Source organism: Rhinolophus sinicus, chromosome 3 (assembly GCF_057876585.1).
Source record: "Rhinolophus sinicus isolate RSI-liver-muscle chromosome 3, RSI-T2T, whole genome shotgun sequence".
Classification (NCBI taxonomy): domain Eukaryota; kingdom Metazoa; phylum Chordata; class Mammalia; order Chiroptera; family Rhinolophidae; genus Rhinolophus; species Rhinolophus sinicus.
In genome coordinates, this window is record NC_142503.1 from 92733910 (window position 1) to 92758403 (window position 24494).

The window sequence follows — 24494 nt, forward strand, 5'->3', positions numbered from 1 at the left end:
TCTTTTCTAATAAACTTTTTCACCACTTTACTGCTGTGTCTCATTCAATTCTTTGCTCAAGATGCCAAGAACCTGGACATCGCACTGAGGAGGGACCACCCCGGGAACGTGGCGGCTAGGATCCCTGAATTTCCTCTCCGAGGCCTGGGTTCCACACCCAGTGTGGGAAGCTAACCAGACTCCTCTGGTTTCGACCCCCAGTGTGAAAGCCAAGCCCGGACGTCACCCTGAGAAGGGCCCCCCCTCTCCAGTAACACCCCCTCCTCTACTGGCATCTTCTGGAATCACCTCCCTCGTGAATTGCTTGCGTTGGAATCCTTGTCGCAGGGCCTGCTCTTGGGGAACCCAAACTAAAACAACAAATCTGCCGAAACCTCAATTTCCTCATCTTCCAAAAGAAGAGAAATTAGACATATTAGTGTAGAACTGGGTCTATAGATAGAAGCAATATGAGTACAGATTTCACCCAAAATTTAAAAAGAACTTAAAAGAATTTTGCCCCACACAGAGCTGTCCTAGGTTGAGACAAGTTCAAGTCACTCAGAGGTGTCAAAACAGTCTGAGGGTGTTTAAAAGTCCCAGTTAGCCTGGAAAAAGTCTATGGTTCTAGATGGCTAGTGGCCTTTTTTAAAAAAAAACAACAAACAAACAAACAAAAAAAAACACACCTTAAGTTCAAAATTTTAAAGCCTGGGGTCATGTCGGGGAGTGGGAAGGACCGAGTGCAGCTGTGAGATTCGGGTCTGAAAGCCCGGCCTGCCCCTCCTTAAGACTCTCCTGGCAGAAGTCACTACCCATTTCTAGAATTCAGTTTCTCCACCTCAGCCAAATCTGGTTACAATATATAGTCCTGGGTCCCCCTCCCAAAAAGCCCCACCCAGGGAGCAAAGAAGGGACAGAGAATAGGTATATCTTTCAGACTGGGGGCCATGGAGCTGTTCTGTCAGGCTTGGCGTCCTTATGCCAGATGAGAGGGCTCTGAGTGCCCCAGGCAGCTCTGGCACCTCCTGTGTTGGGAGATGTGTGACACTGAGAACATTCTTGAATGTCCATTGTCCTAGTCAGGCTGCTCTCTGCATGTCCTGAGACTGTCCAGACTTCACCAAGAGATCAGCAATGTTTAGAAAGCAAGGAAAGCTTTGGCCAAGAGCCAGAAATTCATCTGGAACAGCTAACTGTGTTATGAGGGAATTTAGATCAATTCACTGGAATTATTATTTCGTTCCTTCTGCTTTAGCTGTTCTAGCAAGGAGGTGTTGACATAATTCTGGGCCTGAGGCTTTCAATTGTATCCTGTCTCCGCCCCTTCCCCCAGATGACATTTCCTCACTTTCCAATCTCTTTCTCCTGGGTGTCCGGTTGCTCCTCCATAGGGGTCAAAGTTCTCAACTTAAAATTATCTGGAATTAACTACAGGGATTGCCCCTTTTATAGGGAGCGCTCATCCCCATAAAAGGGGTTCTGGTTAGAGCAGGAGGAACTGGGGTGAAGACTGTGACGGGCTCGGCTTGCAGCAGCATGAAGACCTTCCCCATAGCCCCTGGGGTTCTCCTGGTTTTCATCCTGAGTGTCCACCTCGGAGCTGCCTCACGTATGTAGCTGCCCCACTCCCTTCCTGGGGGGACTGGGAGTGAAGCCAAGGGGCATCTCCAAGGCCCTTCCTCTCCCTGTTTTATAGACGGCAGTGATGTGGCCAGGTACTGCTGCTTACGATTCAGCCACAAGACCCTGCCTTTGAACAGGGTGCAAACCTACGAATTCACGAGGAGCAGCTGTTCCCAGCGGGCTGTGATGTGAGTATTTATCCTTTGGGCTACCGGCCACATAATTGGGTGGGTGCTGGGCAGGCCCCCGGAGTGCCAGGATGAGCCTCAGGATGAGAGCCTGGTAACTTGGGTTGCCACCGCGCCTCTGCCACTAACAGGTGTGATTCTGAGCTTTGGTTTCCTAATTCGCATACCACATGCCAGGCACAATCCAGGCACTGTGCTAAATGCTGAATAGAAAAGAGAATATAAGACAGCTCTTACAGAACTTACATCTAGCACAAGAAATGAGGCATTAAAAGATGTTTGCACAAAATAGGTAATCACAGTTGTGATGGGTGCAGGAGGGAAAGCAGGAGGGAGCTTGTCACTGTAGGGGAGAAAAATCTCTGCCCTCTTAGGCTCGGCCTGACAATTAAATTGACATAGACAGATAAACAGGAGAAAAGCATACAGATTTTTACACGTACATGGGAGTCCTCATAAGAAAATGAAGGACCAAAAAAGTGACGAAAACTAAATATTTTTATACTAAGTTGAACAAAGAGAGGCAATTATGGAAAAGTAACTAAAATGTATGGGGGAGGGGCGCTAAAGGATGGTACAAGTTATCTTGGCAAGGTCTCTTTCTACAGAATTCTCTTGGCCTTGATGCCCTATCTCTGGTGATAAAGATGTTTCTTTCCTCCTGGTACAGAGAGGACCATTTTTAAATTTTTTGTTAAGTTAGAGTTTATTGGGATGACAATGCTTAGTAAAATTACATAGGTTTCAAGTGTACAGTTCTATAATACATCATCTACATACATATCACATTGTGTGTTCACCACCCAGAGTTAGTTCTCCTTCCATCACCATATATTTGATCCCTTTTACCCTCATCTACCACTCCTCTCCCCCCTTACCCTCTGGTAACCACTAAACTGTTGTCTGTGTCTATGAGGTTTTTTTGTTTGGTTGGGTTTTTTTTAAAAGATTTTATTGGGGAAGGGGAACAGGACTTTATTGGGGAACAGTGTATACTTCGAGGACTTTTTTCCAAGTCAAGTTGTAGTCCTTTCAATCTTAGTTATGGAGAGTGCAGCTCAGCTCCAGGTCCAGTTGCCGTTGCTAGTTGCAGGGGGCACAGCCCACCATCCCTTGCGGGAGTCGAACCAGCAACCTTGTGGTTGAGAGGACGTGCTCCAACCAACTGAGCCATCCGGGAGCTCAGCGGCAGCTCAGCTCAAGATGCTGTGTTCAATCTTAGTTGCAGGGGGCAGAGCTCGCTATCCCTTGTGGGACTCGAGGAATTGAACTGACAACCTTGTGGTTGGGAGCCCACTGGCCCATGTGGGAATCGAAATGGCAGCGTTTGGAGTTAGGAGCATGGAGCTCTAACCTCCTGAGACACCGGGCTGGCCCATGTCTATGAGTTTTTGTTTCTTTGTTTGTTTGTCTTGTTCCTTTGTTGTTTTCAGTTTTATACCCCACATATCAGTGAAATCATATGGTTCTCCACTTTTTTTGTTTGACTTATTTCGCTTAGCATAATAATCTAAAGATCCATCCATATTGTCGCAAATGGCACTATTTCTGCCATAAGGGAGGACCTTTTTTACATGAGTGTTTTATCTCCTGCTTCCAGGAAGAAAGGGGGAGGTCAGAGAGCCATTCTGGCACCTGAATTTTTTTTAAGTGACTTTAGCTCAAAATAATCCTATGCCAAAGTGGCATAGTTTGGGATGGCATATTCTGCCACTCTTCGTCATAGTCTCAGGAGGACTAACTCGGTGTCAGGAGAGTATCTCGGAGGAAGTGATATTTACACCAAGACCCTCAAGGATCAGTGGAAGTAGCCCAGGTAAAGGGGGCAGGAAGGAGCAGGCATGCACCAGGCAGAGGGAGCAGCAGGTGGGGGTGAGAAGAGGACCATGTCACTGACGAGGCAGACAGGTAAAGAGGAGCCAGGTCACGCCAGACTCATTGGTAGCAGGAGAGATGACACACACCTCACAGGCCCCCTGGCAGGACTAAACAAGGTAATATATGCAAAGCATTTAGTGCTATGCCTCCACACAGTGAACATTCAACAAATGGGAGCATCTTTAATTAAGTGCAAATACACACAGGGAAGGGGTGGTCACTACTCTCCAGGACATGGGGCTTCCTGAGCATGAGAGAATGGTGCAGAAGGGGAAAGAAAGGACTCCAGAAGCCAACTTAAATGCCATCGTTTTGGGACTGTTAAGGATGGGAAAGAGGCACTCAAGTGCCTAGACATGGTGGGGGGCTGGGGGAGGGCACTCCAGGGCTCAGGATGCCCTGGGTCTTCTCCTTTGTGTCTTGATTGGCTTTCTGGAGGTTTAGAGTCATCAACACTTAACCAACTGCAGGTGAAGAGCCCTGAGCTGGCCTCAGAGCAGTGGCTCTCTCACTTATAAGCTGTGTGACCTTGGGCAAGTCAAGTTTCCTCATTTGTAAAAGGAAGGTGAGAGGTTTATGTCAGTTACCTATGGTTGTATAATAAACCACCCCCAGAACTTAGGGGCTTAAGACAATGGCCCCGTTTCTTATCTCATGTAGTTTCTGTGGGTCTGAAATTCCAGAAAGGCTTGGCTGGATGGTTTTGGCTTGGAGTCTTTCATGTGTCAGGAGGGGCTGGAGCTGGAACCACTGGGGCTGGCAGCATCTCTGTCTTCGGGGCCTCTGTGTGTGTGTGGTTTCCCTGTAGGACTAGTTTAGACTCCCTCACAGTGTGGTGACCTGGGGTAGGAGTCCTTACCAGGTGATTCCAGGTTTCAGCACCAGTGATCCAGCAAACCAGCAGAAGCTCCACCATCTTTTCTGATTTAGCTTCTGAAGTCACATAGTGTCACTCACTTCTGCCACACTCTGTTGGTCGACAAGTCCCTCAGACTGGCCGAAATTCAAGATGCCCATCTCTCAACAGGATCCATATCAAAGCTATGTGCAGCCACCTTTTCACATGTCCACAAAACTCTTGCTTCTCTCTATTTTCCCATTCTTTTGGCTCTTCTCCCCTGCATGTACTGGGGCCTGCCTGACAGCCCTGAAAACATCTCTGGGTGCTGCCAGGTGCTCCAGGCTAGAGGGCCCCGATCTAGGCTCACGTCACGTCTGAGTGTTCTCAGGGTACAGGAGGCTGGAGGAGATTCAGGGACGTTAACCAGATCCCCCAATCTTAATGAGCTCACAGCGGGAATCAGGAATCCTAGGAAGAAATGCACAAGAATCCTGGCGAACAACCCATGATAATGTGCTTACAAATTAAGTGGCAGAATGCATATGAGGTTCCTTTTTGGGAGGTGATGCACATGTTCCAAAATTGATAGTAGTGATGGCTGTATCATCTATAGATATACTAAAAACTGAATTCCAATTATACACTTTAAATGAGTAAGCTGTATGATGTGTGAATTACATCTCAGTGAAAACTCTTAAGAGGCACGGTACAGGTTAGTGCTTCGGACTAGAGCTGTTGGAAAATGCTTCCTGGGGGAGGCGCGCCTGAAAACGTGGTTTCCTGGGGAAAGCAGGATATTGGAGAGGAGGGAGGGCAAGGGCCAAAAGAGGGAGCAGGGACAGTGCGATAGAGGTGCGGCAAGGGGAGAAGACCAGCAGTTTGAGAAGAGGGAAGTCAGGCGGCTGCCCCTCCTTTCCCATCCCTTTCCAGAAGACGGAAGTTCTCAGCATTGACTCTCAGCGTCTCTTTTCCCACAGATTCACTACCAAAAGAGGCCAGAAAGTATGTACCGATCCGAAGGACAAGTGGGTGCAAAAATACATTTCTTTACTGCGAGCTCAGCAACGGCTGTGACCGCTGAATTTTCAGCCCCAGGACCTAGGCTCTGCTCTTGGTCCTGTTCTTGGCGGAGCCTGGAGAATTTCTTCAACAGATGGCTTCATGGACCTGGTGGGGAGGAAAGGCATTTTCCACCAGAGTTTTCTTTAATAAAGGTTTTTCATAAAAATTGGACTTACTCATAAATATTCTTATTCGATAAACCTGACAAAAGAAAAGAAACTGAGGTCTTCCTCGGCCTCCACGGTGGTGAGTAGCAGAAGCTCAGGGGCAGCAGTGGGGTTCCCAGGGGCAGTGAACCCGAAGGTGGTTTTATACTCTGAAAACGACAGCCTAAAAAGCAATGCGTTATGAAGCATTTTCAACATGCAAAACTCTTTTCAGTTTTATTACATAAAAATAATTTGAGTGCTTACCTAATATATCTTGAGTGGTTATCTAATAACTAAATAGACAACTAATGGTTATCTAATCACTAAACAGGAGATGTTATTCAATAAATATGTGACTATTTTCTGAAGGAATAAAGATTTACAGTCATTAAGGGCGGCCGGTTGGTTCAGTGGTTAGAGCGCAGTGCTCAACACTCCCGTCTCTGGTTTGATCCCCACATGGGCCAGTGAGCTGTGTCCCCCACAACTAGATTGAAAACAAGATTTGACATGGAGCTGATGGGTCCTGGAAAATCACACTATTCCCCAATATTCCCCAATAAAATTTTTATTTAAAAAAAGAGATTTCCAGTCATTAGAGTAAAACTAATCAAATGTTCTGTAATGTCTAAGATCATTTTTGTGTGTCATTATTTCTACCCTGAAAGTTTCAACTAATCAAAGTTTGGTTCAAAATAAATTTTAGAAAATTTAGGATAGTAGTGATTCTATTTCTATAGCAGAATCTCAATGGAATATTTTTCCCAAGACTAATACAATTTAATCTGGTTTTATTTTAGACTTTGTTAGCTTCCATTTAAATGATAGTACAAGCATTTACTCTTTAGAAGCAGTTTTCCCCTCCCCCGCCCCCAAGTCCGATTCAAGCCATTGTTTCTCAGTCTAAGTTGTGGAGGACGCAGCTCCCTGACCCATGTTGGTATGAGCCTTGCGCTAGAAGCATTTCTTGTTCTTCAGACAAACTGAAGTGATTTTAGTAAGGCTTAGTAATAGTTAAATGGCAACTTTCTGTACTGTTTTAAAAATCTAGTGTTTAGAACATTTTGACATTTTAAATGCATGAATCTTCATCAAGTGCCCTGGAAGGTCTATTGTTGGGAGAACTGGGTGAGAGGGGCAATAAGAACTTGTGATGGTAAGTCTTTTATTTTATAATAAATACTGCAAATACTGCACATTATTTCAAGTATTTATAAAATAAAAGAGATCACTTTTGGGGCAGACGGGTGGCTCAGTTGGTTAGAGTGCAAGCTCTGGGCAACGGGCCTGTCGGTTGGATTCCCATGTGGGCCAGCGAGCGAGCTGCGCCCTCCGCAACTAGAATGAAGTCAATGAGCTGCGCTCACGGTTGGAGCGCAGACTCTCAACCACAAGGTTGCCAGTTCCACTCATCGACTGCCGCAAGGGATGGTGGGCTGCGCCCCCTGCAACTAGATTGAAGAAAACGGCAACTGGACCTGGAGATGAGCCATGCCCTCTACAACTAAGATTGAAAGGACAACAATTTGACTTGGAAAAGTCCCGGAAATACACACTGTTCCCCAATACAGTCCTGTTTCCTTTCCCCAATAAAAATCTTAAAAAAAAGAAAAAAGAGATCACTTTTGTCAAGCTTCAAAATTTGTATATACTTTTAGGGCGTAAGAGTTAATTGTTTTATTTATAACTATAGATTAAGTTATTTACGTATTTAACAAAGCAGGAAAGTATATTGAAAAGGAGTTTTTACAGAGGACTTCTTGAAAATGTTACATTTCTTTTAACTTTAAACATATATTTTTAATGCATACTTAAGTAATATTTAAGGAAACCAAAGTAATGATACAATTGTAGTTTTGTGCATGTTCCGTGACAAAAATAAACCCATTTTGGTGGCTTAAAAAAAAAAAGGAAGAAAGATACTGAGTCAATATTTACAGCTGACTGCCTGGCAGGCCCCTAACCCCTGAACTGACCCTGATATTGAATTCTGCCTTACGTTTTTCTTTTAAGGTTTTATTATTATTATTATTGGGGAAGGGGAACAGGACTTTATTGGGGAACAGTGTATTTTTTCCCTGGACCCGTCAGCTCCAAGTCAAGTTGTGCCCTTTCAATCTTTGTTGCAGAGGGCGCAGCTCAGCTCCAAGTCCAGCTGCCGTTTGTCAATCTAGTTGCAGGGGGCGCAGCCCACCATCGCTAGCAGGAGTCGAACCAGCAACCTCGTCGTTGAGAGCACTAACCGACTGAGCCATCCGGCCAACCGGAAGCTCAGTGGCAGCTCAGCGGCAGCTCGTTGTCTTCACTCTAGTTGTGGAGGGCGCAGCTCACTGGCCCATGTGGGAATCAAACCAGCAACCCTGTTGCTCAGAGCTCACGCTCTAACCAACTGAGTTATCCTGCCGCCTTACATTTTTGTTTGTGCAACAAAGCACAGACAATTTTAATATGTTTTGGGAAAATGCTCAGTAAATGTTTTAACGTTATTTAGCGAGGTAAGTTTATGTTATTTGGAAAATTAAATACTGTGCAACACCTCATAGACTGTTGGCACTGGGTAAATGAAATGCCTTCATATTGGGCAGTGTTTTCTCATAAAATATTAATGATAAACATGAATATTATCTACCTATCAACCCTAGGATGCCTATGTCTATATAGCCTAAATAAGTTTTAAAAAAGTAATTATTTAAAAAAGTAATTATAAATTCACAAGAAGTTGCACAAGTAGTACAGAAAAGTTGGGTTTATCTTTTATCCAGTTTTCCCTAAGAGTTTCATCTTACATAATTATAATACAATAGCATACCCAGGAAATTGACATGGGTATGAAGTGTCTGTATGGTTCTGTCATTTTATGACATGCGTAGATTCATGTAGCCACCATTACAACCAAGATACAGAATGATTCCATCACCACAAAAATCCCCTAGTGTTATCTCTTTATAGTCATTGCCTCCTCCTCACCCTCATTAACCCCAGCAACGACTAGTCTGTTCTCCTTCTCTATAATTGTGTCATTTCAAGAATGTTATATCAATGGAATCATACAGTATGTGACTTTAGTTTGGCTTTTTTAGCTTCACACAATGCCCTTGAGATACATCCAAGTGGTTGTGTGTATCAATAGTTCATTGTTTCTCACTGATGAGTGGTATCCCACGGTATGATGTACCGCAGTTTATTTCGCCTTTCTCCTCTTGTAGGTTTTCAGTTGGGGGCTATTATAAATAAAGCTGCTAAGAACAATCATGTACATACAGGTTCTTGTGTGGGCATCGTTTTTATTTCTCTGGGGTACACGCCCAGGAATGCAATTGCTGGGTCACAGCGTATGTTTAGTTTTTTAAGAAACTGCCAAGCAATTTTCCAGAGTGATTGTATCATTTTACATTCCAACCAAAGATGTAATTTCTGGTCATCCTTGCTAGCATTTGATATTTTTTTATTTTAGCTGACCTAATAGCTGTGTAGTGATAAATAGTCATTGTGGCCATAATTTTCATTTCCCTATTGGCTAGTGAAGTGGAACATGTTTTCATGTGCTTATTTGCATATTTCTTCTTCGGTGAAACGTCTCTTGTGTTTTTGTCCGTTTTCTAATTAGGTTTCTTGTCTTCACTGTTGAGTTTGGATGAGTCCTTTATCAATACGCGGTTTGCAAATGTTTCTTCCCAGTCTGTAGTTTGTCTTTTCATCTTAACAGGAGGATCCTGCATAGACCACAATATTTAATTTGGATAAAGTTTAATTTTTTTATTTTTCTCCATGTTTTTGGTGTCATTCCTAAGAATTCTTCACCAAGCTTAAGTCCCAGTGATTTTTTTCTGTTTTCTCCTAAAAGTTTTATAATTTTTCATTTACAGTTAAATCTATGGTGCATTTTGGATTAACTTTTGTTTAGGTATGAGATTTAGGTCCAGGTTGGTTTGTTTGTTTATTTATCTATGGATACTCAATTGCTCCAGCACCATTTATTAAAATAACTATCGTATTATTCCTCCATTGAATAGTTTTTGCAATTCAGTTCTTTTTTTTTTTAATTGGGGAATGTTGGGGAACAGTGTGTTTTTCCAGGGCCCATCAGCTCCAAGTTAAGCCATTGTTTTCACTCTAGTTATGGAGGGCGCAGCTCACTGGCCCATGTGGGAATCGAACTGGTGACATTGGTGTTATGAGCACTGCACTCTAACCAACTGAGCCACCTGCAGCTCTGCAACTCAGTTCTTGTGTGGGGCTATTTCTATCCCGTCTGTTTCATAATACAATTGACTTCTAAAATTTTATTTTTTATTGAGATATAATTCACACACCATAAAATTCACCATGTTAAAGTGTACAATTTAGTGATTTTAGTAGATTCACAAAGTTGTGCAACCATCATTACTATGAATTCCAGAATACTTTCATCAGCCCGAAAAGAAACCACATAGCTATTAGGAGTCACTCCCTATTCTCCCCTCCCTTCAGCGCTGGCAAATACTAATCTACTCCTGTCTCTATGGATTTTCCTATTTTGAACATTTCATATAAATGGAATCATACAATATGTAGCCTTTTGCATTTGGCTTTTTTCACTTGACATATTTTCAAGATTTAGTCATATTGCAGCATATATCAGTACTTCATTCATTTTTATGGTTAAAAAATATTCTGTTGCGTGGATTATACCACCTTTTGTTTACCCATCCATCAGTTGAAGGATATTTGGGTTGTTTCCAGTTTTTGGCTATTGCGAGTAATGCTGTACATTGGTGTCCAAGTTTTTGTTATGAACATGTTTTCATTTCTCTTGAGTATATACAAAGTCTGACAATTAAGTTCATGAACTTGTTGCAACGATGTTGCTAACTTTTTTTTATATCAGAGGGATTATTCATTATGAATTTGTATCAACTGGACAGTTAACCAAGCTGACTATTTGGAAGTGCTGAAAAAGCTGCGTGGAAAAGTTAGACAACCCGAATTTTTCACCAACAATTCATGGCTCTTGCACACAACAATGCACCAACCAGCTCACACAGCACTGTCTGTGAGGGAGTTTTAGCCAGTAAACAAATAACTGTATTGGAACATCCTCCCTACTCACCTGATCTGGCCTCCAGTGACTTCTTTCTTTACCCGAAGATAAAGGAAATACTGAAAGGAAAACATTTTGATGACATCCAGTACATGAAGGGTAATACGATGACAGTTATGATGGCCATTCCAGAAAAAGAGTTCCAAAATTGCTTTGAAGGGTGGACTAGGCGCTTGTGTCAGTGCATAGCTTCCCAAGGGGAGTACTCCGAAGGTGACCGTAGTGATATTCAGCAATGAGGTGTGTGGCAGGTTTTCTAGGATGAGATCGCGAACTTAATTGTCAGACCTCATATGTAGGGGTGAAATAGCTGGGTGTGTGGTAACTCTATATTTAACGTTTTGAAAAACTACCCCAAACTGTTTTTCATAACAGCTGAACCAGTTTACATCATCACTAGCAATGTATGAGGGCTCCAAGTTTTCCATATCCTTGTCAACACTTGCTGTTATTTGTTTGTTTGATAAATCATCCTAGTAAGATGTGAAGTGTCATCTCATTATGGTTTTGATTTGTATTTCCTTTATGACTAATGATGTTGAGCATCTTTTCATGTGCTTATTGGTCATGTATGTCTTCTTTGAAGAAATGTCTACTCAAACTTTTTGCCTTTGCCTTTTCATTATTGATTTATAAGAGGTCTTTATATATTTTGGATACTAGACCCTTATTAGATATATTACTTGCAAATATTTTCTCCCATTCTCTGGGTTGTCTTCTCACTTTCTTGATAGTAGCCATTTTAAAAAATACTTTTATTAAAAATATAGTTAACAGGGCCGGCCCAGTGGGTCAGGCGGTTAGAACTCCGTGCTCCTAACTCCAAAGGCTGCTGGTTCGATTCCCACATGGGCCAGTGGGCTCTCAACCACAAGGTTGCCAGTTCAATTCCTCGAGTCCTGCAAGAGATGGTGAGTTCTGCCCCCTGCAACTAAGATTGAACACGGCACCTTGAGCTGAGCTGCTGCTGAGCTCCCGGATGGCTCAGTTGGTTGGAGCACGTCCTGTCAATCACAAGGTTGCTGGTTCGACTCCCACAAGGGATGGTGGGCTGCGCCCCCTGCAACTAGCAACGGCAACTGGACCTGGAGCTGAGCTGCGCCTTCCACAACTAAGACTGAAAGGACAACAACTTGAAGCTGAATGGCCCCCTCCACGACTAAGATTGAAAGGACAACAACTTGACTTGGAAAAAAGGCCTGGAAGTACACACTGTTCCCCAATAAAGTCCTGTTCCCCTTCCCCAATAAATAAATAAATAAATATATATATATATATATATATATATATATATATATATATATATGTATATATATACATATATATATATATACATATATATGTATATATATATGTATATATATATATAACATAATTTTATGAGTTTCAGGTGTACATAATAGTTATTCAACATTTATACACCTAAAGAAGTGATCACCAGAGAGAGTCCAGCAACCATCTGATACCACATTATGCTATCACAGTATTATTGACTATATTCCCTATGCTGCACATTACATCCCTATGACTTATTTGTTTTATACCTGGAAATTTGGACCACTTATTGCCCTTCACCTTCCCTCCTTTTTTAATTTTTCAGTTACAGTTGACAGTCGATATTATTTTATATTAATTTCAGGTGTACAGCATATGGTTAGACATTTATATAATCTAAGGAGTGATACCCCTGACTAGTCTAGCACACTCCTGGCACTATATATAGATATTACTATATTATTGACTATATTCCCTATGCTTTACTTTACATCCCCATGATGATTTTGTAACTACCAATTTGTACTTCTTAATCCCTTCACCTTTTTCACCCTGCCCCTCAACCCCCTCCCATCTATCACCCTGATAAATCTAGTACCTATCTGGACACCATACATAGTTATTACAATATTATTGACTATAATCCATATGCTATACCCTCCATCCTCATGAATACTTTGTAACAACCAATTTATACTTCTTGTTTATTTGTTTTGTTTTGTTTTAAACTTTTGTTTATTTAAGTGTGTTTTTCCAGGACCCATCAGCTCCAAGTCAAATAGTTGTTGCAATCTAGTTGTGGAGGGCGCAGCTCACAGTGGCCCAGGTGGGGATAGAACCGGCAACCTTGTTGTTAAGAGCACCAGCAAGTAGCGACATGGCGTGTATCTGGAGACTGAGTGTCCTTTGCAGTGCCCAAGGAGGCCAAGTTCTCCTCCGAACCTCAGTGGTCAGACCTGCTCACGTCTCAGCATTTCTCCAGGACCGACCTACCCCAGGATGGTGTGGAACACAGCACATTCACCTGTCACCCAGCTGCCATTCTGGTTCCAAGGCTGCGTCTCTCCACTGGACTGGTGAGAGGGTTGTCAGTGTTTTGCTCCTGGGCCTACTTCCAGCTGCTTATTTGAATCTTTCCTCTGCAATGGACTACTCGCTGGCTGCAGTCCTCACTCTCCACAGTCACTGGGGCCTTCGACAAGTTGCTACTGACTATGTGCAAGCGAGTGCATGGCAGAAAGCTGCCAAGGCAGGCATTTTGGCACTCTCAGCCTTAACATTTGCTGGGCTTTGTTATTTCAACTATCATGATGTGGGCATCTGCAAAGCTGTTGCCATGCTATGGAAGCTCTGACTTTCTTGACTTCGTATGTTGAGAATTGATTGTACACCTCTTTGCCTCTGCTCTGTCATGCCATTCTACTCACATAAGAAGGAAATAAAAGATAATTCCATTGGTGAGATAAATCTCTTCTCCCAATCACCTGGTTAGTCTTACAATGTAATCTTTGAGGAAAAGGTTTATGAGGAATTGTATTCAAGAAATTGTGAGACCGAGTTCCTTATTCTGATGAGTTAATGGGGTTGTCTCCCAGCTTCTCACAAGACTCACATCATAACTAAACATATGTCACATCATAACTAAACATATGTATGAGCTTTTGCATTTTAATTTATCAAACTCTTAAAAGAAATTCAGCTTTATTACTATCACTACCTGATCAAACTTCTGTATTTGTCTTGGGAATGATGGAGAAAAGAAAAGACTTTTAATTCATAAGTAAAGACTGCAGACACTTAAGCAGTGCTAAATGTTTGAAAACTTCCCCCTCTGTTCAGTTGACACCAGTTACTCATGGTTGTGTGTCCTTAAGAAACTTTAAAATTAGGAAATGCTGATATTTCACATTACTAATATCTAAATCCTAAGAAAAAGAGCCTGAAGAACTTCTGAATATAGAAAAATTCCATGTAGGGAAGAGGTTCCATATTAGATGCATCAAACTATAACAGATTCTAAACTGAGATTTAATCCTCAAATGTGTTCATTTTACTTTTCTTGAGATAATCTGTCCACAAATATAAGACTTTAAATAATACATTATTATTTTTTCCCACTGTGGGAATCTAATGTGAAAATGTATTGTATGAAAACAAAGTTTTTAAAAAAAATAAAATTCGACATAAAAAAAAAAAAAAAAAAAAGAGCACCAGCACTCTAACGAACTAAACTAACTGGCAGCCTTTGTTTTGTTTTTTTAATTAAATTTATTGAGGTGACAAGAGTTAGTAAAATTACATAGTTTTCAAGTGTACAATTCTATAATACATCATCTATAGATCGTATTGTGTGCTCACCACCCAGAGTTTGTACTTCTTAATCCCTTCCCCCTTTCACCCACCCCCCCAACCACCCTCCCATCTGGCATCATCAAAATGTTTTCTGTATCTATTAGTCTGTTTCTGTTTTGGTTGTTTATTTTGTTCTTTAGATTCCATGTATAAGATAAATCAAATTGCATCTGTGTTTCTCTGTCTGACATACTCCACTCAGCACAATACCCTCCAGGTCCATCCATGCCGCCACAGATGGGGAGAACCCATTCCCTTCCCTAGCTGAGCAATATATTCCACTGTATATATGTACCACCCCCTCCTTATCCATTCTTCTATCAACAAACACCCAGGCTGCCTCCACATCTTGGCCATTATAAGCAACGCTGCAATGAACATATGGATGGATGCACATGTTCCCTCAAAGTAGCCTTTTGGGTTTCTTCGGATAAATACCAGGGAGTGGGATTACTGGGTCCTTCTTTGTCTCTTGTTATAGCCTTAGTTTTAAAGTATATTTTGTCTGGTATAAGTATTGCTACCCCAGTTTCTTTTTTTCGTTTCCATTTTCACTAAATAACTTTTTCCATCCCTTTACTTTTAGTCTGTGTGTGTCTTTCAATCTGAAGTGAGTCTCTTGTAGGCAGCATATATAAGGGTTTTGTTTTCTTATCCATTCAGCCATCCTATGTTTTTTATTGGAGCATTTAATCTACTTACATTGAAAGCAATTGCTGACATATAGGTAGTTATTGCCATTTTATTATTCATATTTTTTATCTTTTTAAAAAAAATTATTGGAGAATATTGGGGAACAGTGTTTTTCCAGGACCCATCAGCTCCAAGTCAAGTCATTGTTTTTCAATCTAGTTGTAGAGGGTACAACTCAGCTCCAAGTCAAGTCGTTGTTTTCACTCTAGTTGTGGAGGGCTCGGCTCACTGGCCCATGTGGGAATTGAATGGGTGACCTTGGTATTATGAGCACTGCACTCTAACAAACTGAGCCAACCAGCGGCCCTATCTTTTTTTTTTTTTTTTTAATCTTAAAGAACTCCTTCTCACATTCGTTGTAATACTGGTTTGGTGGTGATGAACTCCTTTAGCTTTTTCTTGTCTGGAAAGCTCTTTATCTGTCCTTCCATTCTAAATGATAACTTTGCTGGGTAGAGTAATCTTGGTTGTAGGTCCTTTCTTCTCATCACTTTGAATATTTCTTGCTAATCCCTCTGGTTTGCAAAGTTTCTGTTGAGAAATCATCTGACAATCTTATGGGAGCTCCCTTATAGGTTACTAGTTGCCTTTCTCTTGCTGCTTTTAGGATTCTCTCTTTGTCTTTAACCTTTGCCATTCTAATTATGATGTGTCTTGGTGTGGGCCTCTTTGGGTTCATCTTGTTTGGGACTCAAAGCACTTCCTGGACTTGTATGTCTATTTCCTTTGCCAGGTTAGGAAAGTTTTCAGTCATTATTTCGTCAAATAAGTTCTCAGTCCCTTTCTCTCTCTCTTCTCCTTTCGGTACCCAATGTGATGTGAATGTTGTTACCGTGATGTTGTCACAGAGGTCTCTGAAACTATCCTCAATTTGGCCATATAGTGTAATGGTTAGCACTCTGGACTCTGAAACTATCCTCATTTTTTGGATTCTCTTTTTTCTTTTTGCTGTTCCAATTGGGTATTTTCTGCTACCTTGTCTTCCGAATCACTGATTTAATCCTCTGCTTCATCCAGTCTGCTGGTGATTCCTTCTAGTGTGCACTCTTCATTTCAGTTACTGTATTCCTCACTTCTGACTGGATCTTTTTTATGGTTTCTAGGTCCTTTTTTATGATGCCTGTCTCGTTGAAGTTCTAACTAAGTTCTTTGAGCATCCTTATAACCATTGTTTTGAACTCTGTATCTGGTAGGTTGTTTGCCTCTATTTTGTTTAGTTCTTCTGTTGGTTCATTTGGGATGTATTTCTTTGTTTCCTCATTCTGGCTGACCCTCTGTGTTTGTTTCTACGTATCAGGTAGGGCTGCTATGTCTCCCAGCCTTGGCTGGGTGGCCTTATGTAGTACGTGCCCTGTGGAGGCCAGTTGCACAATCTCCCTGAGCCAGGTGCTGTAGGAATGTCCCTTGCGTGCCCTCCTGTTATAGCTGAACCTTGATTGGTGTTGCCATGTCAGTGGGTGGTATTGACCCTCAGGCTGACTGGCTGTGAGGTTTGTGAGGGGGGGCTTACCCCACAGAGTTTGATTTGCCCCGGTGGGCTCCAGTGCCTGTTGAGACTGTCCTTTTTGTGTGACACTTGTAGGGCTAATTGGGCAGTGCTCTGCTGTGGTCTGAAGCAAACCTCCAAGTATGTTTGTTCTGGGGCCACTTGGGAGGGACTCTGGTGCAGGCCCAGGTCACCTACTGCCTGTGACTGGCGGGGAGTACCTGGTAGGAGCTACAAAGTGATCCATGGTTGGTCGCTGCTTGTGTTGTACCTGGAGGTGCATGGGAGAGGACATGCTGCAAACCAAGTCTGCCATACAGGGTCTGGGGTAACTCTGTAAAAAGTGGGGACACTTCAGGCCTGCTGCCACCTGCTGGCTCCTGTGAGGTTCAGCTGTTGATAAAGCCCCAGGTGGTAGCAAGTTGGGTGAGGCAGGGTCTCATTGAGTCAGCAGGGTGGAGCAGTGGAGCTCACTAAACCAATCAGATTCAGATTTGTCCTGTGGGGGCAGGCTCAACACAGGAAAGATGGCACCTGCCTGCCAGCTGCACGGGAAGAGGGCCCACACAGGGAAAATGGTGACTGTCCCTCCAGCACTCACCCAGAAGTTACACAACTCAGTCTCTCTCCATATGTCTTCAACACCCCTTGAGTTACTGTCCCTCCACTGGAGCCCAGGGTGAGGGCCTGCATGGATCCTTTAAGAGGCTGTCTGTGTTTCTCACAGCCTTCCGTCCCACCCGGATGGTCAGAATCCTGTTTGTCACAGCCAGATGTTGTGGGGGCTCCTTTTCCCAGCACCACTACTCCAGGCTGGGGAGGCTGGTGTGGAGCTGGGGTCCCTTGCTTACTCTGTGAGGAAACTCTGTGGCCAAGATATCCCTCCCAATTTTCAAATGCCACATGGGAGTTTGCGGCTGACCCATTTGCATCTCCACCTGTCTTACCAGTCTTGATGTGGCTTCTTTATATCCTTAGTTACAAAATTTCTGTTCAGCTAATTTCAGATCATTCTCCAGGTTTGTTGTTTTATAATTTAATTGTAATTTTGATGTGTTTACAGGATGAGGTAAGCACAGCGTTTATCTACCCCTCCATTTTGGGTCTCCTGATCTTGATACCATGTTTCCCCAAAAATAAGACTTAGCCGGACAATCAGCTCTAATGCGTCTTTTGACACAAAAATTAATATAAGACCCAGTCTTATTTTACTATAGATCTTATATTAATTTTTGCTCCAAAAAATGCATTAGAGCTGATTGTCTGCCTAGGTCTTATTTTCGAGGAAACACGGTAGTACCCATTTAATGCACAAAATTTGTTAATTTTTTTCCCCTTTCTTCCACCTCCTCTCCCCCCACTCCAGTTCAAGCCATTGTTTCTCAGTCTAGTTGTATAAGATACAGCTCCCTGGCCCATGCTGGTATTATGAGACTTGTGCTGAGGCAGTCAGTCGCCATTGGTTGGCCGCTTACAGCAGCGCTCACTGGCTGTGGGCCATTCATACTGGCTGCCGGCCACTCACGGCAGCTCACGCCAACCTCCGGCTACTCATGGCAGCCAAACTCCAGGGAGAGCTATTGTTCACAGTCAGTAGAGGGCGCAGCTCATTGACTCGTGGGAATCGAACCCGTGACCTCGGCACTAGGAGCACGGCACTCCAACAACCTAAGCCACCTGGCTGGCCCCAAAATTTGTTAATTTTTATGAAGTCGAATTTATCTATTTTTTTCTTTGGTTGCTTGTGATTTCAGTGTCATATTTAAGAAATCACTGCCTAGTCCAAGGTCATGAAGATTTATGTTATATTTTCCTCTAAGAGTTTTATAGTTTTAGCTCTTACATTTAGGTATTTGGTCCTTTTTAAGTTAATATTGTATATGCTATGAAGTGGATGCAATTGATTTCTGTATGTTGATCTTGTTTTCTGAGACCTTGTTGAACTCACTGATTATTTCTAGGAATTTTTTGGTAGATTCTTTGGACTTTCCTAAGCAGACAATTGTGTCAACTGCAAACAGCGACAGTTTTATTTTTTCCTTTTTGATCTGTACGCCTTGCAATTACTTTTTTCTTTCTTTCTTTCTTGCATTGGCTAGAATTTCAAGTGTTATGTTCAGTAAGAGTGGTGATAGTGGGCATCTTTGTTTTATTTCCAACCTCAGTGAGAAAGCAGTCCCCGACTATTAAGTATGATGCTAATTGTAGTTGTTTGGGGTGTTTGGTTTTTAGGGAGAGACTTCCAAAAAAAATCAAACTGAGGAAGTTGCCCTCTATTTCTATTTTTGAGAGGTTTTTTTTGTTTGTTTGTTTTGTTTTTTAATCATGAATGGGTGTTCAATTCTGTCAAATGCCTTTCTGCATCAATATGATTATGTGATTTTTCTCTTTACATATTGCTGAATTCTATTTGCAAGATTTTGTTAAGGATTTCTGCATCTATATTTATGAGAGATATTGGTCTGTAGTGCATTCTCTCTCTCTCTCTCTCTCTCTCTCTCTCTCTCTCTCTCTGTCTCTCTCTCTGTCTCTCTCTCTCTGTCTCTCTCTCTCTCTCTCTCTCTCTCTCTCTCTCTCTCGTACTGTCTTTGGCTTTGGTATCAGGGTAATTCTAAACAAAATAAATTGGGAAGTGCTCCATCCATTTCTACTTTCTGTAAGAGCTTATTTAGGATTACATTAATTCCTCTTTAAATATTTGGTAAAATTTTCTAGTGAAAACATCCATCTGGGCCTGGAGATTTCCTTTTTGGGAGTTTTAAATAATAAATTTTAAAAATTAAAATAGTTATAGGGCTATTCAAGTTATCTTTTTTATATTGGATGAGTTCTGATAGTTTATGTTTTTTAGGGAATTGGCTCATTTTATCTGAGTTGTTGAATTCATGTGTGTAATGTGTTCCAGTATTCCTTTATTATCCTTTTGAAGTCTGCAGGGTCTATAGTGGTTTCCTGCATTTCATTCCTGATTTTTGTAATTTGTGTCGTCTCCTTTTTTTTTCTTTGTCATTCTTGCTAAAGGTTTGTCAATTGTGTTGATCTTTTAAAAGAATCAGCTTTTGGTTTCATTGATTTTCCCTATTGTTTTTGTTTTTAAATTTCATTGATTTCTGGTCCTTATAATTACTTCCCTTTTGTTTGCTTTGGGCTTATTCTGCTTCTCTTTTCCTAATATCTTGAGGTAGAAGTTTAGATTATTGATTTGAGCCTTCCTTTTTTTCTAAGGTAAGCATTTAATGCTATAAGTATCCTCTTAGCACTGCGTTAGCTGTGTCTCACACATTTTAATGTGTTGTAGTTTCATTTTCATTCAATTCAGTGTATTTCTAAAATTTCCCTTGAGACTTCTTTGACCCATGGATTGTTTTATGTCTGTTTGAAGATTTGTCTGTTATCTCTGTTATTGATTTCTAGTTTTATTCCAGTGCACTGTATAATTTCAGTTCTTTTCAATTTGAAATTTTATTTTATGGCCCAGAATATATGGTGTTCCTTGGTATATGCTCCTTGGGCATTTTTAAAAAATGTGTATTCTGCTGTTGTTGGGTGGAGTGTTCTATCTATTCAATCCTGTTGGTTAATGGTGTTGTTGAGTTCTTCCATCTCTTTGTTGATTTCCTGTATAGTTGTTCTAACAGCTGCTGAGAGAAGGGTGTTGAGATCTCCCAATTTAATTGTGGATTTGTCTATGTTGCCTTTCATTTCTATCAGTTTGTGCTTCACATACTGTGTTTTGCCATGTATAATGCACACCCATGTTTTTGGCCCAAACTTTCAGGGAAAAAAATCTTTCATTTTAATTTTTCTCCATGTCAAGTTGTTGTCCTTTCAACCTTAGTTGTGGATGGTTCTGTTCAGCTTCAAGTTGTTGTTCTTTCAGTCTTAGTTGTGGAGGGCGCAGCTCAGCTCCAGGTCCAGTTGCCATTTCTAGTTGCAGGGGGCGCTGCCCACCATCCCTTGCGGGAGTCGAGGAATTGAACTGGCAACCTGTGGTTGAGAGCCCACGCTCCAACCAACAACTGAGCCATCCGGGAGGCAGCTCAGCTCAAGGTGCCGTGTTCAATCTTAGTTGCAGGGGGCAGAGCCCACCATCCCTTGCAGGACTCGAGGAATTGAACTGGCAACCTTGTGGTTGAGAGCCCACTGGCCCATGTGGGAATCGAACCGGCAGCCTTCGGAGTTAGGAGCACGGAGCTCTAACCGCCTGAGCCACCGGGCTGGCCCCTCATTTTAATTTTTAATTCAAATTTTTATTTATTTACATTTAGGTACTTGTTTTGGTATTATAAAGGAATTTTGGCATTTATTTTTTAACATTATGGTACAAGAAATTTTATGCAACAAATAATTACAAAACACAAAGACAGATACAAGGTACAAGAAATTTTATGTAGTCATAGCACATTTACGATATTTACGCATCGTAGAAGGCCAAGAACTCTTCGTAGTTGCAAGTTCCTCGTAAGTTCAACAAAACCGATTATCATATTCCAGGGTATTATTTTGCATGTGGATATCGTTGTTGATTTTTAGAGTTACACTTTAAACTCATAGCATAAATAAAATAATTAAAAACATTTATATAGATACATAATTACTACTACCAATGTATAATGTGCATCCTTATTTTACCCTCGCAAATTTGCGCAAAAAGTGCACATTATACAGGGCAAAACATGGTATTTTGTAGCTCCACTGTTTGGTACATACACATTTAGTATTGCTATGTCTTCTTGGTGGATTGACCCTTTTATCATTATGTAATCTCTCTGTCTCTGGTCATTTTCTTTGCTCTGAAGTCTATTTCATCTGATAACAATATATCCCCTTCTACTTTCTTTTGGCATGTTATATTTTTTTCCATCCTTTTACTTTTAACCTACCAATATTGTTATAGTTGAGGTCAGTTTCTTATAGGCACACAGCATATAATTTGGTCATTAAAAAAAAATCTATCTGCTAATCTCTGTCTTTTAATTAGTATATTTAACCCATTTACAGTGAGGAGAGATACTTATTACTGCTGGGTTGGGGTGAATATCCCGGCTTCCTGCCTTGGAAGAATGGCTAAAGGAAGTTCTTTAAACGTAAAGGGAATAATAAAAGAAGAAATCTTGACAAGTTGTGACCAATAGTAGATGCAAATCTGCACATGCCACTAGGCTGGGCCAGATGTTCAAAGTGAAGGCCGAGATGGGGATACAGGTGTTCCTGGGTCACTGCATAGCAATAGGTACCCAGCTAAGTTAAGATTGGCTAGGAGATCACCACAGCTGCAAGAGAGAATGTGGAGACGATGGTAGTTTATAAGACATTATCTGCAAATTTGCTATTATAACTGGCATTAAAGAAGCACTTATTGCTCGAAGTCCAATCTTCTTAACTTAGCATCCCAGGTCTTACATGATGTTTTAGAATGAATTTCGTCTGAAATAGGCCTTGAGATAAGAATTTGAGTGTATATAACATATGTTGGAAATGATCTCAGGAGACACCAGTAGGCAATGGGGAAGTGAGACGGGAAGGTAGCCAATAAGGGTGTGTTATCAGGCAAGTTACCACTTTGGGCAACGGAGCTTAATCCTGTTGGTGTCCTCTGGGAAATAATGGTCAAACAGGTGTCTAAGAGTTAACAGGATGCAAGGGAGCAGGGGTATTTATATACCAATTCCAGTTCATCATAGGCCGACAGCTGCTCGGGTAAGGGAGGGGTGCACTTCCAACCTGCTGTGTATGAGGGCAGAGTGGGCCACCCAAGAGAGCTCGCGACGAGATACAGGTGCTGGCAGGCTGGGATACAATGGTAAATCCTGAGGGCAGGAGTGGGGCGCTAGCACCATCTCCTTCACTGGACCAAACCCCAGCCTATTTCTCCAGACTTGTCACCCACCACTCACCCAACCAAATACCATGGGTCACACTGTGCTTTTCTGAATATGAAACAACCCCTAGCTCACTTCAGTCCTGCAAATGGTAATTTCCTTCCATCTCCTGAACACGTTTCCTCCACTGAAACATCCCCTTTCCATTCCCAGTCTCTCCCTGCCAGAATGCAACTTGCCAAACTAAACCCCAAATGGCAATAGGTCTCTTCCATTTGATGAGATTATTGGGATCACGTTTTCCATGGGGTCTCAGTGATTTCCTGCACGCTCCCAAACAGCAGCAGTCCTCTCCTGCCTCTAAAGGACTCTGGCATATTTTGTTTCCCTTCTGTGGTACTTGTTTACAACTGTAATATATTTACCGGTGCTCTTAGCTCTCTACCAAATTGCAAGTTCCTTGAGGTCAGGGGCTAAGTCTAAATATCTTTGTATAAATGAAGGACTCAGTAAACATTTGTGGACTATGCCGCCAGAGATGAATCTTGCCAGACATGCCTTGCCCAAGCTCAACTCTGAGTCGGAGCGGTTTACCTGCAGGAAGAGGTCAATGCATGCAAACGGGCAAGACTAAATCCAGTGTTGATGGGTCTACCAGCAGGACAGACTGTTGTCTGTAGTTCCACACACATACCAGCAGATGGCAATAGTCTCCTATCATTTCTTAAGGACTCCTCTTACCTCTACCCTAACTAGCTGTCCAATTTATGGAGAAGTCCATGCCCTGAGTCTTTACTGAGTATCTACCTGATATCCAGCGTCACCTGCAGCACTGTAGGAGGAGGGCAAGGGGTAGATATGAGGAAAGGAAGACTTAGCTCAATCTTCAGAGGGAAGGGAAGCAATGACATACACGCTAAGCAATTAAGACCCCCTACAAGATAAGAGACCTGTCTGAGTTTCGGTTTGGACCTCAGTTTTTTCATTCATAAAATAAGGAGGTTCGAATAGATGTTCAGGACTCCTTAGAGCTCCTGAATTTCTGTAAAGCACAAAAGCATGCTGGTGAGCAATCTAAAAATGAGACTGTGGACATAAAAAGGGAAAGCAACCTCACAGGGTGATCTGATCATAAATTCCTAACTGGGCAGGTCACTGTGGTTAGTCACACCCCAGTCATATAACTTTTTGGTAAAAGGTTTCTTTGCCTTAAGCAAAGCCCCGTCCATTGTTTCTGTGCATCTAGGTTAACACACCTTTGAAATACCAGAAGTATGAAGGGGGTATTAACCCTCAAGAGAGCACATAATCTTGTTAATTATCCTCCCACCTTTATGCCATCTTCATTATGTTTCCTTCTTAGTTTCAAATGCATAAAAGAAACTGCGAAATTGTATTCTCTGGAGCATTTGAGATCTTGGTCTCCGACATATGTCAGTTTGGCTCAAAAAAATTCTAAATGTTCTCTACAGTTTTGTACGTACCTTATGCCCACAAGATCAGCACGTGCAGACATAGCCCCCTGAGGCTCGATGAAGGAGCCCCGGGCTGGGTCCAGAAAGATGGGCAGGGTTTGATAAGGGAGAGGCAGTTGCAGTAATAAACATCCTTGTTGATGCTACGCTCTGGTTCATTTTGTTTTTCTTTCACTCATTGAACAACTATTTATTTTCACTCATTCTGTGCTAGACACTCTGCTAAGTGGTAGGGAGGGGGTATAAAAGTAGCAAAGACTTTCCCTGATTCCTAGGAGTTCGTGGTGTAATGGAGAGCTGACATGTCAACAAGCAATTACAGTGCAATTTGTACAGGGCAATGAGATAAGGATAGTCAAAATAACTAACTGCACTGCATAATGACATTTCAGTTAATGACTGACCACCTCATATAAGACTGTGGTCCCATAAGATGATAATGGAGCTGAAAAATTCTTACCGCCTAGTGACATCGAAGCCATGGTAATGTCATATGGCAACGTATTACACAAATACTTACCGCTGTGTTACAATTGCCTCCACTATTCAGTACAGTAACATACTGTACAAGTTTGTAACCTAGGAGCT

At 41.9% G+C, this 24494-nt stretch overlaps 1 protein-coding gene and 1 pseudogene across 2 annotated transcripts; both read left to right on the forward strand.

The window, feature by feature from the left end:
* Positions 1-1321: 1321 nt before the first annotated feature.
* CCL26 (C-C motif chemokine ligand 26) lies at positions 1322-5745 on the forward strand. Its single transcript, XM_019720004.2, has 3 exons — positions 1322-1591; positions 1679-1793; positions 5490-5745. The coding sequence occupies exons 1-3, from the start codon at positions 1519-1521 to the stop codon at positions 5584-5586; spliced, it is 285 nt and encodes a 94-aa protein (XP_019575563.2). The 5' UTR covers positions 1322-1518; the 3' UTR covers positions 5587-5745.
* Positions 5746-12928: 7183 nt separating this feature from the next.
* On the forward strand, positions 12929-14283 carry LOC109441011 (succinate dehydrogenase [ubiquinone] cytochrome b small subunit, mitochondrial pseudogene; annotated as a pseudogene). The gene has a single exon (XR_016020740.1). The product of XR_016020740.1 is annotated as a succinate dehydrogenase [ubiquinone] cytochrome b small subunit, mitochondrial pseudogene (transcript).
* The last annotated feature ends 10211 nt before the right edge of the window (positions 14284-24494 follow it).